At 55.7% G+C, this 16,324-nt stretch overlaps 1 protein-coding gene across 1 annotated transcript in view; it reads right to left on the bottom strand.

Moving 5' to 3' along the window:
• Positions 1–4,384: 4,384 nt before the first annotated feature.
• The window catches only part of VAV2 (vav guanine nucleotide exchange factor 2), a 53,883-nt gene continuing 41,943 nt past the window's right edge, over positions 4,385–16,324 (bottom strand). The window contains exons 16-29 of the mRNA XM_054393251.1: positions 15,957–16,066; positions 15,321–15,422; positions 15,112–15,200; positions 13,993–14,009; positions 13,623–13,644; positions 12,293–12,420; positions 11,471–11,545; positions 9,973–10,025; positions 8,971–9,087; positions 8,775–8,862; positions 8,555–8,678; positions 7,136–7,222; positions 4,904–5,058; positions 4,385–4,432 (exon numbers count right to left, since the gene is read on the bottom strand). Coding sequence (XP_054249226.1) covers positions 4,385–4,432; positions 4,904–5,058; positions 7,136–7,222; positions 8,555–8,678; positions 8,775–8,862; positions 8,971–9,087; positions 9,973–10,025; positions 11,471–11,545; positions 12,293–12,420; positions 13,623–13,644; positions 13,993–14,009; positions 15,112–15,200; positions 15,321–15,422; positions 15,957–16,066 — 1,215 coding nt within the window. The remainder of the gene's footprint in view (positions 4,433–4,903; positions 5,059–7,135; positions 7,223–8,554; positions 8,679–8,774; positions 8,863–8,970; positions 9,088–9,972; positions 10,026–11,470; positions 11,546–12,292; positions 12,421–13,622; positions 13,645–13,992; positions 14,010–15,111; positions 15,201–15,320; positions 15,423–15,956; positions 16,067–16,324) is intronic.

The raw sequence follows: 16,324 nt of genomic DNA, 5'->3' as shown, positions 1-16,324 counted from the left end.
CCTGAGAGGCAGGGATGTCCCCAGGGGCAGGACCTTGCTTGCTTACAGATCACAGAATGGGGAGGGTTGGAAGGGACCTCTGGGGGTCACCCAGTCCAACCCCCTGCTCCAGCAGGGCACCCACAGCAGCTTGCCCAGGATCACCCTGGCCAGGGGGGGGTGGAAGCTCTCCAAAGATGGAGACTCCACAACCTCCCTGGGCAGCCTGCTCCGGGGCTGCAGCCCCCTCACAGCAAAGAAGTTCCTCCTCAGGTTTAGATGGAGCTTCCCACGTCCAGGTTTTTGCACTTACCTGCTCCTGGAGCCAGCAGCCAATTCCAGGCTCCAATGCAGGCATCCGAGAGGCATCCAAGAGCCCTCCTCCCCCTGCTCAGTGCTGGCTCAGCTCTCCTTCACCCCCCAGTGCAGCACCCAACCCTTGGCCTTGCTGAACCTCAGCCCATCCATCCAGCCTCTCCAGATCCTTCTGCAGAGCATTCCCACCTTGGAGCAGATCCACACTGCCCCCCAGTTTGGTGGAACACAACCAAGTGAGTGCTCAGTGCCACGTCTGGCACTGCAGGAAGGAGCTGCTGTGAGTTTTGGAAGGGTTTTGAGCACTTAGGGACCCATGGCTGGAATCAGGAAGGATCTGTTCCTACCAGCAGCCAAACCACTTCAGATGACAGCTGAAGGGAGCTTTAGGGACAAAAGAAGCCCAACACAAACCCCAAGTAAAAACCATGGCTGGAGAGAAACCTCTCAGCAAAATGACTTTTTTTATTCTTTTTTTTTTTTTTTTTTTTTGTTTGGTCTTTTTTTTTTTTTTCATTGTGGAATTTACTTGGATGTAACTTAAAAAGGTCTGGAGTAGGAAAACAAAAACCACAAACAACAACAACAACAAAAAACCCCCACAACAAACCAAACCCCAAAAAACCCCACATGCAAAAAAAAAAAGAAAAGGTTCCTAAGTAGCAGCTACTAGTCCAGCATTACAAAGCTCTTCCAAATGATTTCCAACCCCCTCCCTCCCCTTCCCAGCTATAAACTATTCCAGAAACAAACAATTTGGATCTTGAAATCACCCCCAACCCCCCCAAAAGAAAAAAAAAATTCCTATCCCACCCCAGTTAGTGCAGTGCAAAGGCAAAATCCCAAGGAATTTACATTATTATTATTATCATCATCATCATCATTATTATTTTCCAACCTTAGCCCATTGCAATTCCAAATGACCTGCCAGGAACTCAAAAAAAAAAAAAAAACCAAAACCAAACCAAAAAGAAAAAAACCTCAAATATATACAATTTTCTCACCAGCAATTAAAAGAAAACAAAAAAAACAACACAACCCAACCAAGGACTCAACATTTCCCTTTCTTATTCACAGATTTCTTTTCTCTGGTGGCAAAGGGCTGAAGGATTTACTTACAAACAAAAACCATCTCGGCAGCAACGACTTTCTTACAACAGTAAACACAAGAGGGAGAAGCTCTCCGGAGGGGGAAAACAAAACAAAACAGAACAAGAGGCTTGGCAGGGCTGGGAAGGGAGCACAGGTGGTGGGGAATGGAAGGGAGGAGATGGAGCCCTGGTGCTTGGGACGTGGGAAATAGGAGGGGCAGGAAAGGCTTTGGGACCTGAGGCAGGTGAGCTGGGGAGGGGTTGGGGGGGTGGGTTTGTGTTGGGTGGGTGGGTTTGGGGTGGGTGGATGGTTTTGGGGTGAGTGGGTTTGTGCTGAATGTGTGGGTTTGGGGTGGGTGGATGGGGTTGGGGTGGATGGGTGGGTTTGGGGTGGATGGGTGGGTTGGGGTGGGTGGATGGGTTGAGGTGGGTGGATGGGTTGGGGTGGGTGGTGGGTTGGGGTGGATGGGTGGGTTGGGGTGGGTGGATGGGTTTGAGGTGGGTGGATGGGGTTGGGGTGGATGGGTGGGTTTGGGGTGGGTGGATGGGTTTGAGGTGGGTGGATGGGTTTGGGGTGGGTGGATGGGTTTGAGGTGGGTGGATGGGTTTGGGGTGGATGGGTGGGTGGGTTTGGGGTGGATGGGTGGGTGGGTTTAGGGTGGATGGGTGGGTGGGTTTGGGGTGGATGGGTGGGTTTGGGGTGGGTGGATGTGTGGGTTTGAGGTGGGTGGCTGGGTTTGGGGTGGGTGGATGGGTTTGAGGTGGGTGGATGGGTTTGGGGTGGATGGGTGGATGGGTTTGAGGTGGGTGGATGGCTTTGGGGTGGATGGGTGGGTTTGGGGTGGATGGGTGGGTGGGTTTGGGGTGGATGGGTGGGTGGGTTTGGGGTGGGTGGATGGGTTTGGGGTGGGTGGATGGGTTTGGGGTGGATGAGTGGGTTTGGGGTGGGTGGATGGGTTTGAGGTGGGTGGATGGGTTTGGGGTGGGTGGATGGGTTTGAGGTGGGTGGATGGGTTTGGGGTGGATGGGTGGGTTTGGGGTGGATGGGTGGGTTTGTGTCTCATTCCCCCCCTCTAAAAACCCCCTCAGCTCCAGCACAGCTCCAGGAACTGGAGCAAGGTCCTTTGCTTTCCCCAGCAGGAGGCAGGGCATTGCCAGCTCCCCCTTGAGCAGCCCCTGAGGGGGTTGGTTGGGAGAGGTTAGCACCAAACAGTACCTTGGGCAAGTCCTGAGCATGCTCCGGGTCCCTGTCACCTTGCAGAGCCCTGGTAGACATCTGCCTGGACCACTGCCCAGCTGCAGCCACCCCCACTCCCCTGTGGCACCAAGAGCTGGGCACTGGGGAGGCTCCAGGTGGGAGGAGGCAGCTAAGCAGGGCAGCTCTGGGCTCCTCACTGAGCAATGTTGAATGTCCAAGTTCATGACTTCCTCCACGAGAGCTTCAAACTCTTCCCTTTATTCCCCCAAGCACAGCACCACAGCACAGCTTGGGAGGCAACCATGCCAAGGACCAAGGGCATCAGCACCACTCATTCACCCCCCAAAAGCTGGCATCTCCCCAGGCCTGCACCAGTGTGATCCAACAGCAGGACCACCCCCAATCCCAGGGGAACAACATCAGGAAGCACCAGCTCAAAATGCCACTTTATTGAGAGAGGCTGGAGGGCAGCTCCTGGGGCTCAGCTCTTGGGAAGCTGTTCCCTGCCACACATCTTTCTTGTTCGTATTTGCACTTTGGAAGGAAGTCCTGGAGCTGGAGAGCAGAGCCAGTGCCTGGCAGAAGGTGATGGCTGGGGTCTGCACCCAGCAGCTCTGCCCACCGGGCACGGAGGGCACAGACTGGGATGGATGGTGCTCAGGACATGGTGGCAATGCCAGGACAGACGGACCTTGACGTGACAGCAGCAGCAGTAAGAGGCTGTGGGAGGGAGAGGGGGCAATGCTGACAGCCCCCCAAAGTGCACACAGCTGGGGAAGAGGAGGTGGAAGCTTTCACAGCTCGGGGAGGGGTCCACAGCGTAGCCCTTACTCAGGTGGGGTCACCCCTGGAGCTCAGCGAGGTGGGATGTGGCAGCAGGAGGAGGCAGCCTGGCTCAGGGTATCCAGCTGGGAGTGAGGGCACCACAGACCCACGGATGCAGTCTCCTGTCCACTCCTCTGCATGTACCTGGTGCCTTGGTGGCCTCCAAACCCCTTGTGTGGCAAAGTGCATCTCCAGTCTTGCGAGGTGCTGAGACCAGGGGGATCGGTCTGCTCCTCAGGCTCCCTCCTCCACCCACAGCAAGGCTGGTGGGGAAGGAAATGGCCTTGGCATTCCCAAGTGGCTCTCTCTTCTCCTGTATGAGCTGGAGATCCACTTCCAGCCCACATCTGATGGTCACAACGTGCTCCTGGTGTCACAGCTGGCGGCCTCCGGAGACGAGCCACAGCCCTTTCCTCCTCCTAGGCTGGGCCATGCCCACTCTGCCTTCTCAGCCCAGCTGCATCCATGGAGGCTGTCAAAATCCCAACCTGGGGAGCCCACTGGAGCAGCACTGCAGGAGGTCCACCTCATCCCCTCAGGGCCAAGTCACTCCCTCCCCTTTGAAACCCCCAAACTCTCACCTTGGCACACCCCAGGTCCCGACCTTCAGCCTCACCCTTCCGCCACCATCTCCCGTGACTAGGAGGGGTTTGGCAGACCCCCAGCCACTGGTGGGCACTGCACAGAGTCTCTCAGCTCTGTCCATGCAGGAGAATGTGGCTTTCCTGGGGACTTCTGCAGGTGCTACACCAAGGTGAGCCAACAGACCACTGATCTTCTGTCCAGGGAAGAGGCCAGTGGTGGCCCCGGGGCACACACACTGTACAGAGGAGCAGGTCGCTAAAGAGGCTGTGAGAGCAGTCCTGGAGGTGTCCAGCCCTGGCCCATGAGGAGCTGTGGCCATCAGGACGAGTGTGCAGGGTCTGCAGTGGCTTGCTCTGGGCACTTGATGAACTTTCCAGCAGACACCCCCCGGTCACTGCACCCCTTCCTCCTCCACGTACGTCGAGGGGAACCAGCCCACCTGGGGGAGAAGGGCAGAGGTGAGCTGGAGACCAGGGAACTGCAGCAGGGAGTAGCTTGGGTTGGAAGGGACCTCTCAGATCATCGACTCCAACCCTTAGCCCAGCACTGCCAGGGCATCACTAACCCATGGCCCTCAGCACCACATCTCCATGGCTTTAAAACCCCTCCAGGGATGGGAACTCCACCACCTCCCTGGGCAGCCTGCTCCAGGCTTTGACAATCCTTTTGAGGAAGAAATTGTTCCTCACCTCCAACCTAAACCTCCCCTGGTGCAACTTCAGGCCATTTCCTCTCATCCTCTCTCTTGTTCCTTGGGAGAAGAGCCCAAGCCCCATCTGGCTCTAATCTCCCTTGAGGCAGGCGAGGAGGACTTTCCCTCAGCCTCCTCTTAAAGCTGGGCAGCTCGAGAGCAAGGAGGGCCCCCAGGAGCTGCAGAAACCAGCCAGGAGCACCACCCAGCTGCACTTACTCTTCCATTGGTTTCCCCTTTCCACCAGCCCTGGTCCCCACCAATCCTGCTGTAGATCTTCACCACGTCTCCTTCCCGCAGCGACAGCTCCCGCATGTCCCGTGCCGCGAAGTTGTACCGAGCCACCGCCGTGCCTACCACCCGGGGGGTGAACACTGCCAGGGGACAAGACACAGGACAGCTTGGCACCTTGTCCCCCCCACCAACACCACGTGAGACCAGCCAAAGCCTGGGGAAAGCTTGCTGAGGTTCAACCTGGGTTTTTCCACCACGGTGCTACCTCCTGGCGCAACGCCGTGACCTGGAGTAGCTCCGGGGCTGGCACATCCCAACCGCTCAGCACCACAGGGGGCTGGGGGGGAAAGGGGATTCCTGCTGGGTTTGAAACAGCTCTGTGGGCTTGGGGAGCCTCTCTGTGGGCTTGGGGAGCCTCTCTGTGGGCTTGGGGAGCCTCTCTGTGGGCTTGGGGAGCCTCTCTGTGGGCTTGGGGAGCCTCTCTCTGCTGGCCCAGGAGAGTCCAGGAGGGATTTTGGTGGGGAATTGCTAGGCTGAGGGAACACTTCAGTAAGGAGGTGGTGAAGGGTTTCATGGGGATATACAAAGAGTGACAGTGACAGGATGGCAAAATCCTGCTCCACTACCAAATGCTGCTCCCCAAGACCAGCCTGAGAAAAGATTTCACACATCAGCTTGCATTTAAACTGCTCCCCCCCAAAAAATCTCCATGTTTCAGCCTCAGAGAGGAACAAGGCACAAACCCTCTGTCCTCCCTGCTCCTGTCCCTACCAGGGAGCAACCAGGAGCCTTGGAAACCTGGTTTCCCTACCAGACCAGCACCCTACAAAGGCTAATGCTGACCAACAGCTTGGGATAAGCAGCACTGTCCTAGGGGCCATCCCAGGTCCAGACCTCCACCAGCACTGGATTAAGCCCCAGCACCATGGACCTCCATCACTTCAGGCAGGGGATGCTCAGGGGGGATGCACAGGAGGAGCAGCAGGAGGGCAAGGCAGGGCCAGTGCTCAGCAACCCTGCTCCAGGGACTGGGCATGGGGGAAGGAGGCTGGAGAGCAACAGTGGGAGGAGGATGAGATGGGCAGAGGAGGAGGAGGCAAATGCAGCTCCTCCTAAGTTTGCAATAAAAAAAAAAAAAAACACCCTGAAGGGACAGCAGGTTTGGGTGAAGCTCCTCTTATTGTCCCAGGATTGATTTCAAGGTGAAAAGTTTGCAAACCAAGGTTGAACTAAAGCTTGAGCTAAAGCTTGAGGGAAAGCTTTGCCCAGGTTTTCAGCTCTGAGGATGGGAGGGGATGAGGATGGTGATGGAGATGCTCCAGGCAGACACACAGCGTGCAGTCGGGGGGGCTCATCCAGCCTCACCAGGGCAGCTTTGAGCTCCTGCATCAGGAGCTTGCTCAGAGCTCACTGCTGCACAAATCACCTTCTGGGACACTTTCTATGCAGCTAAAGGATCCCAGATTCCCAGAATTTTGGTATGATCCCTTAGAAAAAAAAAAAAATGAAGTGTCCTTCCCAAAGAGAGCACCAAGGAAAGCAGCTGTGGCCTTGCCCATGATCTCCCCTGTCCAGCCTAAACAAAATACTGAAAAGCTGAAAGAGGAGGAACCAAACTGGCACAATTTTGCTCTGATCCCTGCCAAACAGGCAGGAAGACACCAGTCTGAAATAGGGGCCAAAAGCTGGAGCCCCACAGCACTCCCTGCAGGCAGCCTGAGCCCCAGAACACCTTTGCTTTCCCCCCAGCTTCCTCAGCAAGGGGCTCCTGAGCAGCCTCAGATACCAGAGCTCAACAACTGCTGGGCATGGAGATGTTCTCCTTGGCAAGCAGCAAGGAGAAATGGTCTGGAGGATGGTGTGATGCCAGTGGTGGTTTGGTGAAACACATGGGATAAGCAGGTCAAGCTTGAAGTACATCATGAGACCCCCATGTGCCAGGGTTCACTTTTGGGTTCATTTTAGCCCCTTTTGCTCAAACACTCACAACTCCATCTCCTCCCTGCCTTGATGCTGGGGAGAGGGGGGAGTGCATTTTACTTCCAGCCAAGCTTTGGTTAATTAGCTCATTTCCAGGCTGGTCCCCACTGGAGATTCTCTGAGCTGCCTGTGGGTGATGGAGGGACAGCAGGGACCCCACAGGTCCTGCTGGTGATGGCTTTCAAGCTGGGGATGCTGCAGCCTGGGGATGGCAGCAGATCTCTCTGCCACTGGTACCTGACCAGAAGGGACTGGAGGAGCTCTGAGAAGAAAAGTTGAGGCCCTGAGGACTGAGAAAAGAAAAGTTGTAGGAAGCACAGGAGGCTGCAAGAGGTTAGAGAGAAACAGAAAGAGGCAGAAGAGGCATTAAAAGGGAAATTAAAAAAAAAGAATAAAATAAAATATTTATAATGCACAATGTTTTAAGAGAGACACCAGAGAAACACAGAGCAAAGCATGCAGGAGGTCTGCACAGAGGCTTGGAGCTGGGACAGCTGGCAGCAGGTCCAGCCACAGTCACCAGTCAGAGAATCATAGAATCATGGTTGGTTGGAAGAGACCTTTCAGATCATCAAGTCCAACCCATGGCCCTCAGCCCCACATCTCCACAGCTGTGAAGCCCCTCCAGGGATGGAGACTCCACCACCTCCCTGGGCCAGGGCTTGACAACCCTTCTGGGGTTCCTCATGTCCACTCTAAACCTCCCCTGGTGCAACCTGAGGCCCTTTCCTCTGCTCCTATCACTCTTACAGTTGTATTTTAGGCAAAAGAATATTTAATCAGCTTCCAAAACCCACCTTCCTTTGGTGTTCTTTTCAAACACACCATGGAAAGAGGTCTGAAAAATGCATTTTCCCCCACAAAAATGATGGCTCCTGCACTCAGACTGTTTTGCTCTAGTGCTCATTTGGCTTTCCCTCTGTTTTGACTATTTTCTCTCTTTTTAAAAATTATTATTAATATCATTTCTAGGTCCAGACTTCCCCTTTCTCCCATCACCTCCATTAAATTTGTCCCACTGGGATTCAAACCAAGCCTCCCAAGCCCCACTGGAAGTGGATCCATTCAAACACAGGCACAGAGGCTTGGGTGGGCAGGTAGGACACAGAGCACCACATCTCTGCTCACTACCCCTGGGCTGCTTCTCCAGCCACAGCTCTTCTCCCAGCAGGACCAGGGGGTGGAAAACCACCCCCAGGGCAGAGGCTGTGGAACCACAGGAGGGAGGACACCAGCCTCCCCCAGCAAAAGCTCTCCCTGGGTGGCTGCACCCACCCTGTGGAGCTGCAGGAGCTCAGAGGAGCTGTGGCAAGGCTCAGCTCACAGACTCATAGGGGTTGGAAGGGACCCTCTGAAGATCATCTAGACCAACCCCACTGCTAGAGCAGGATCACCTCAAGTAAATCACTCAAGAACATGTCCAGGGGGGGCCTGAATGCCTCCAGAGACCTCCACAACCTCTCTGCATAGAGATGCTGGACCTCCCCCCTGGCTAGATCCATCTTCAAAATGTCACCAGCAGAAGACTTGTTTGTAAATTGGGAGGCTGGAGCCCTCCAGCAAAGCTCAAAATCCCTCCTGCAGCTTGCTGGCAGGCTGAGGTGGCCCAGCAGGGGTCTTAAGGGTGCCCAGCTGCAGTGCTGAGCTGGGTTTTACCTGGGGAGCGAGTGAAGGTCCTGGAGGTCGAGCGCTCTCGAGACTTGTAGGGGTACTTGAGGGTGGTGTCCAGCTGCTTGAAGCTCTCCTTCAGGGAGTGGCTCTGGTAGTACTCAACCAGCTCCTGGGAAACGATGGAGAGGCACTTGGCTGTCCCTGCCACCCTCTGCAAGCCTTCCAGGGACGGTGCCCACCCTCAAAGGAGGCTCCAGAAACCTACCAGCAAGCTTTCAAACTTCTTGGCTTCGGTGATGTGAATCCAGTTGTCCTTCTCCACCACCTTGATGTGCTTCACCTCCTCGTTGAACCTGCCAGGGGGAGCACAGGCAGTCAAGAAAGCACAGCTGTGTGCTCCAGCCTCATCCTGCCTCCCAGGAGTGATGCCCAACTCAGTGCCTGAAGGAAGCACAACTCACTTGATGCTGATGGCAAAGCGCTCGGCCTCGGCTGGTCGCTCCCTGATCAGGTAGGTGCCACTGACATGGGACTTGAGCAGGTTGTCTGTCTGCTGCCTCTCCATGTTCCCTGCAAACCTGAGCCCAGAGGGTGAGAAATGAATTCCAGCCCACAAAGACTCCACCCCTCAGTCATCAAGATGGGCATGGATTAGCCAAGGGGAAAAAAAAAAAAAGATAAGATGCTTTTTGTTTTCAAGGCCTGAAGGTTGAGAAGGAAAAGTCTCACCCAGGTCTCATCCCAAAGCCTCCTGAGCAGAAAGGAAAAGTGCCCTGAGATGCACAAGAAGCTGCTCAGCCTCTCAGCAGAGAGGATGCAGAGTGCAACCTCTTCCCTTTGAAGTCTTTTACACCTAGAAAACCACCTGGGAGTCAGTCCCCAGGTCAAAGAGGCTGCAGTGGGAGCTGGAGAGTAGGGAGAGCAGAGACTATGAGACTGCAAACCCAGCTGGTGCTGGAGGGAAGGAGCAGGAGACAAAGCCAAGCACAGCCTCTCCTGCCAAAGCAGGAATTGCTCCCTTCCTCCCAAACCACTTTTCTGGGCCCAGAGAACAGGAAGGGAAACCAGCAAGCCTCTGACCTTCTCCATCCCCACTGATGCTCTGAGGGCTACACCAGGTTTCCACACCCAGATGCCACCATCCCATGGCCATGGGGCAGGTGGGCCATGCAGCATGGCTACTCTGCATTCACTATCCACCACCAGGGTGGATTCCTGACCAAGTCACAAGGCTGACAGATCACAGAAGGGAAGGGCTTGGAAGGGACCTCCAGGGATCACCCAGTCCAATCCAACCCCACTGCCAGAGCAGCATCAGCCAGGGCAGGTCAGACAGGAACACAGCCAGGTGGGTTTTGACTGTCTGCAGAGGAGGAGACTCCACAGCCTGTGTGGGCAGCCTGCTGCAGGGCTGCTGTGCCCTTGGTGGGCAGAGGGGAGGTGTGGTGGGCAGGGTGACTCACCAGGGGTAGGCTGTGTAGTCGATCTCCCGTGAGGGCGGCCGGCTGGTGGGGGGCTGCAAAGAGAAGGTTGAGTGCTGCTGAGGGGCTGCCAGCAGCTCAGCAGGCTCAGAGAATCAGAGAATTGTCAGGGTTGGAAGGGACCTCAAGGCTCAGCCAGTCCCAACCCCCCTGCCATGGGCAGGGACACCTCACACTACAGCAGGCTGGCCAGAGCCTCATCCAGCCTGGCTGCAAACACCTCCAGGGATGAGGCTTCCACCACCTCCCTGGGCAACCTCTGCCAGTGTCTCACCACCCTCATGAAGAAGAACTTCTTCCTAAAATCCAATCTCAATCTCCCCATTTCTGTTTTTGTTCCATTCCCCCCAGTCCTATCACTCCCTGACACCCTCAAAAGTCCCTCTCCAGCTTTCTTGGAGCCCCCTTCAAATCCTGGAAGGCCACAAGAAGGTCACCTCAGAGCCTTCTCCTCTCCAGACTGCACAACCCCAACTCTCTCAGTCTGTCCTCATAGCAGAGCAGCTCCAGCCCTCTGCTCATCCTCGTGGCCCTTCTCTGGACACCTTCCAGCACCTCCAGATCCTTCTTGTACTAGGGGCTCCAGAACTGGATGCAGTGCTCCAGGTGGGGTCTCACCAGAGCAGAGTGGGATCAAGGGTGGGATGCTCCTCTCCACAGGAGGGCTTTTCCCTGCCAAGATGTTTCTGCATCATTGGTTTCAGCAGTGGAGGGCAGTGCTGTAGAATTGTTTGGGTTGGAAAAGACCTCCAAGATCATGCAGTCCAACCATCAACCCAAGACCACCATGGCCATTAAACCCTGGCCCCAAGTGCCATGGCCACAGGTTTCTTGAACACCTTCCCAAGGATGGTGACTCCACCATCTCCCTGGGCAACCTCTTACAATCCCTGACCACTCTTGCAGGGAAGAATTTTTTCCCTAACCTCCAGCCTGAACCTCCCCTCTGGCACAACTTGAGGCCATTTCCTCTTGTCCTGTCACTTCTTCCATGGGACAAGAGTCCAACCCCATCCTGGCTCCAACCACCTTTGAGTAAGTAAAAGGCCTCATTCAAGGTCTGCAGGGGTTGACTGGAAGGACCAAGGTCTGCAGGGGTTAAGTGGAAGGACCAAGGTCTGCAGGGGTTAAGTGGAAGGACCAAGGTCTGCAGGGGTTGACTGGAAGGACCAAGGTCTGCAGGGGTTGACTGGAAGGACCAAGGTCTGCAGGGGTTAAGTGGAAGGACCAAGGTCTGCAGGGGTTGACTGGAAGGACCAAGGTCTGCAGGGGTTAAGTGGAAGGACCAAGGTCTGCAGGGGTTAAGTGGAAGGACCAAGGTCTGCAGGGGTTGACTGGAAGGACCAAGGTCTGCAGGGGTTGACTGGAAGGACCAAGGTCTCAAGCAGAAGGCTGAGAAGAGCAACAGAGCAGCACCTCCCATGACAGCCCCCAGTGCCCAGCCCAGTGCTCCCAGTTCCACCCCCTCCCTGGCACTTACCCTTGCATCCACAGGGCAGGGCTTCACTGAGGAGCTGGGGAAGTAACCTGACTTCTTGGTCTGCAGCAGCCTGCCCTGCAAAGCCAAGCTGGGGGTCAGACTGGCAGCAATGCTTTTGTCACACAGGGATGGGGGCAGGCTCCAAACTGCCTCACAGTTGTGTCCCCCCCGCTCCCAGCTCCAGCTCCAAACCCATCAAGATAAAAGGGATCACAGGATCATGGAATTGTTTGGGTTGGAAAAGACCTCCAAGATCATCCAGTCCAACCATCAACCCAACCCCACCATGGCCACTAAACCCTGGCCCCAAGTGCCATGGCCACAGGTTTCTTGAACTCCTTCGCAAGGATGGGGACTCCACCACCTCCCTGGGCAGCCTCTTCCAATCCCTGACCACTCTTGCAGCCAAGAAACTTTTCCTAATCTCCATCCTAACCCTCCCCTGCCAGTCATAACACCATTAACCATTCACCACCACTCTGGGAGGGGCAGGCTGAGGCTCCTGCTAGGAGGAGAAGCTGCTGGCTGTGCACCTCCCTGGCTGCAGAGCCTGGCCCAGCACCACAGGGTCATGCTGCAGGCAGGAGGCACAGCATTGGTTGGGTTGAAGAAGACCTCTAAGACCATCCAGTCCAACCTTCAACCCAACCCCACCTTGGCCACTAAACCCTGTCCCCAGGTGCCATGGCCACAGGTTTCTTGAACACCTCTCCAGGGCTGGGGACTCCACCACCCCCCTGGGCAGCCTCTTCCAGTGCCTGGTGATGCAGAACTCACTGCTTTAAAACTTGCTGGGAATTTCCCAAGGGGAATTGCTCTCACCTCCCACCATGGTGAGTCAGGGTCCCCCCTCAGCAGCTCAATCACATCCCCAATTTGGAATGTCAGCACTGGCTTCCCAGGGGGGGCAGGGTTTCCATGGTAATTCTGGACAGCCACCATTTTAGGACCTGGGAGAGAAGCAGAAATTTCATCACCTAATCCCTGGCATGAAAAAAAAAAAAAAAAACAACCAAAACCCACCCAACCTCACCCCTCCTGAAGCCTGTTGATCCTCATCCTCTGACCCACAAAGCCAGCAGGCAGCATTTGGGGGCAGAGAGCATGAAAGCAGACAGGCACTGTGCCCACAGGCTTGGCTCCTGCAGCTCCATGCATGGTGGAGTTCTCCAAGCAAAACCAAACCCCCGAAGGACTCAGGAGCCAAGCTGAAGCTCCAGCTCCCAGCTCTGCACCTGGACTTGAACCCTGGCCAGGGCAGCCTGGCTCTCCTCAGGCAGTGCCTGGTTGGGTTCAGTGCTGACCCCCAGGATTGCAAAAGGGAGCAGAGAACTCTTGGCTTCCACTGAACTTCAGCTGGACCTGGGACCCAAACACCCCTGCAGCTCATGGTCAAAGTCCAGCTGTCTGGCCAACAACTGCACATGAACAAAGCTTCTCCCAGCTGCACTAAACCCACAGTGCTCAGCTCCAAAGTGCTTCCCCACCTCTGCCTCTCCCTGCCCAGGAAGGGCCATGCAGTGCTTTCTGCTCTTTTGCAACCACCACTTTTGGTTCAGGTCTCTTTCTGCCAGCCCTGGCTTTCCTCTCCTTGGAAGAAGCACAAAAACAAATTGTTCCTTCTCCTCTGAGGCAGAGCATGGGCAGGGCAGGTCCTGCACTCTGTCCAGGCCACTTTGAAGCAAAGGAAAATAAATCAAGGCATTGAAGTAGCATCACACCCAGTGGCCCCAGCAGAGGGAAGGACAGGGGCAGGAAGATGCTCCCTAGCAGCAGCAAACCTCTATGCCAGGAGGGGTTTGGTCTGCTTTGAAGGATGATCTGACCTGAGGAGCTCTGCCAGGCTCTCCTTGCTTACTGCTTTAGTGCTTTAGAAGCTGTAGTGCCAGGGCAGAGCAGACCAAGGGCATGAGAACACCCAAAGGAACAATGTGGGGAAGGGTTTTGCCCAGGCAGGAGCTTGGTCTTTCTGCAGGAGACCCAACCTGCTGCAGGGCCAGGAGGGACCTCAATGCCCCACTGCTTGCTAATGCTCCTTTCTGGTGTCAGAAGGAGCTTCCCCCTGCAGCCTGCTCCATGCCAGGGCCAACAGCAGGCACAATCAAGATGCTGACTCTAGTTGTTCTCCCCTGCAATCCACTGATGTCCTTACCAGGTCCAGCACCCAGTGAATCCTGCAAAGAGAGAGGAAAAAGTCTCCATGAGGACTTGGCAGTCTCAGCACTCTCCACAAGCCCCCACCTGAAGCCACAGGGAAGAGAAACCCTCTCCTGGATCCTCCCTGGTACCTCCCCATCCCATGGCACTTTCCCCAGTCGGGTGCTGGCACCTCTCAAGGGCTGTGGAGCTGCACAACTGGGCCAGTTTGAGGCTGGAGAAGCAGCCACTGGTCTCCAGTTCTGCCCCCCAGATTGCTAGGACCCCCCAAGGTCAGTGCTAGCTCTTCCCAAGAGCTGCTCACACCCAGGTTCTGCCCAAGGCAGGGAAGGGGATGAGGGGGAAAGGGCCTTCAGGCAACATACCTGCTCTGCTGAAGAACCTACAAGAGAAATGGGGAAGAAAGAGGTTAATTTAAGCAGGCCACAGCCCTCATTTCCTGCTTCTCTGGCTGCTGTGAGTGCCAAGGAGCCAGCAGCAGTGCTTGAATGGGATGGAGGAAGCACAAGGCTGGGCTCACCCTGCACTGGGTGGGCAACAGCTAAGGGTGGGCTGCAGCCAGGCAAGGACACTTTCTCACTTGCATGAAGTTAGTTCTGTGATTTTGTTTCTTCCCCCATCCATTCCTACCCCAAAACCTCCCAGTGCCAGCTGCCTGCACCAAGCAGGGTCAGGGCTCAGCCCCAGGTGGGCAGAGGAGAGTGCCAGGATTGCCCAGTTCAGACCACAGAGAGCATTTTGTGCTGTACTCTGAGGTGTTTGGGGTCTGGGGGTGAGGTCTCTCCTCACTGGAAAGGTGATGCCAGGTATGGACCTTCAGGCTTTCAGTAACCAACATCTGCTGCTGAGGAACAGGTTGCCCAGGGAGGTTGTGGATGCCCTCTCTGCTATGAGGACAGACTGAGAGAGTTGGGGTTGTGCAGGCTGGAGAGGAGAAGGCTCCCAGGAGACCTTCTGGTGGCCTTCCAGTAGCTGAAGGGGGCTCCAAGAAAGCTGGGGAGGGACTTTTGAGGGTGTCAGTGATAGGACTGGGGGGGAATGGAACAAAACTAGAAATGGGTAGCTTCAGATTGGATATTACGAAGAAATTCTTCCCCATGAGGGTGGTGAGACACTGGCACAGGCTGCCCAGGGAGGTGGTGGAAGCCTCATCCCTGGAGGTGTTTGCAGCCAGGCTGGATGTGGCTGTGAGCAACCTGCTGTGGTGTGAGGTGTCCCTGCCCATGGCAGGGGGGTTGGCACTGGCTGAGCCTTGAGGTCCCTTCCAGCCCTGACAATTCTCTGATTCTATGTCCCTGCCCATGGCAGGGGGGTTGGCCTGGGTGACCTTTAAAGATCCCTTCCAACCCAAACCACTCTCTGACTCCACACTTGGGTGTTGCTATGCATTACCAACCATCAGTGCCCTGCAGAGCAAACTCCTCAGCTCCCTCACAGCCATTCACCTCCTTGGCACAAGCTGCTCATGCTGGGGGGGAACTCACCCATCTTGCAGGGAGGAATGATCTCCAAGCACTCCTTGTGAGCACCTGCTCCACATTTGGGGCAAAGATAGCCCTGGTAGAAGGTTCCTCTGCATACACACACAAAAAAAGAAGAAGTCAGAAAAGTCCTAACTCAGCTTTTTGAGGTTTTTTTTCCCCTTGCTGTGTTTTGCTGGGAGGGGTGGGAAAGCTGCCTGGGGGCTGCTTACCTCAGGAACATCCTGCAGGCCTTGCAGTTGGTGGTCTTCTCAAAGGTGTACATCTGGAAGTTGTGATGATTTGCATTGGCTTTCTCTGGCTTGATGTTGGACCTGAGGGGAAGGAGCAGGGAGGGCTTTATCAACCTGCCCCCAGCAGCCAGGCTCTGCTCATGACCTGTCACAGCAGCTGCTGCCTGCCTGTCAGTCACCACTTGGGAACCACAGGGACAGAAGCACAACCAGGGGTGACAGAGGGCTCAGGGCCTGGCTCTGCAGGGGGAGGATTTTGCTCATCAACCTTCCCCTGGGACAACCTTCCTGGATTTGGCTTGAGTCAATCAACAGCTCAGACCTGCCAGCGTGGGGGCCAAGTCCTGCCCTGCTCAGGAGCAGCTCCCTGCAGAGGCAGCATCCCCCTCCTCCAGCCCCAGGTGCTCCACAGGTGGCCTGACACCCCTGCAGAGCTGTCCCACCCATGCTTGGCTGCAGATGCTCAGGGGAGATGATTTCCTGCTGGACCCAAGCTCCCCTCCAGCAAGCCCTCTTGAGCTCCCCCCTCCAAGGCTTTGCTACCAGAGGTGGTCTCCAGCAACCTGCTGGTGCCAGGCACTGTTCCCCCAGGCTTGGCAACCACTCAGTGCTCACATTGCCATTTCAAACTGCTCCATCCACTTCCTCTTCATCTCCTCTGTCTTGCAGAAGAACTGGAAGCCCTGCTTCCCCTGGAGGTGAATTAGGTAGAAGCCATAGGACCACTGCAAGAGAAAAGGAGAGAGCTGGTGGCACCTCAGCAGCACAACACATCCCACTTCCACTCAGGCATCTCAGTAACTGCTCTCAGGGCCTGCCCCATCCCTCCTTCTGCAGGACCACTGACCCTTTGCAAAGGGAAAGAGGATGGAGACCTCCACACTCCTCCAACACATCACAACTAGGGAAGTTCTTCTCCCCCTCTACTCTGCCCTGCTGAGACCACACCTGGGATACTGCATCCAGTTTGGGGCTCCCCAGTT

This window comes from Indicator indicator, chromosome 28 (genome assembly GCF_027791375.1).
Source record: "Indicator indicator isolate 239-I01 chromosome 28, UM_Iind_1.1, whole genome shotgun sequence".
Classification (NCBI taxonomy): Eukaryota; Metazoa; Chordata; class Aves; order Piciformes; family Indicatoridae; genus Indicator; species Indicator indicator.
The sequence above is the reverse complement of the archived record's forward strand: the minus strand, read 5'-3'. Positions and strand labels throughout refer to the sequence as shown.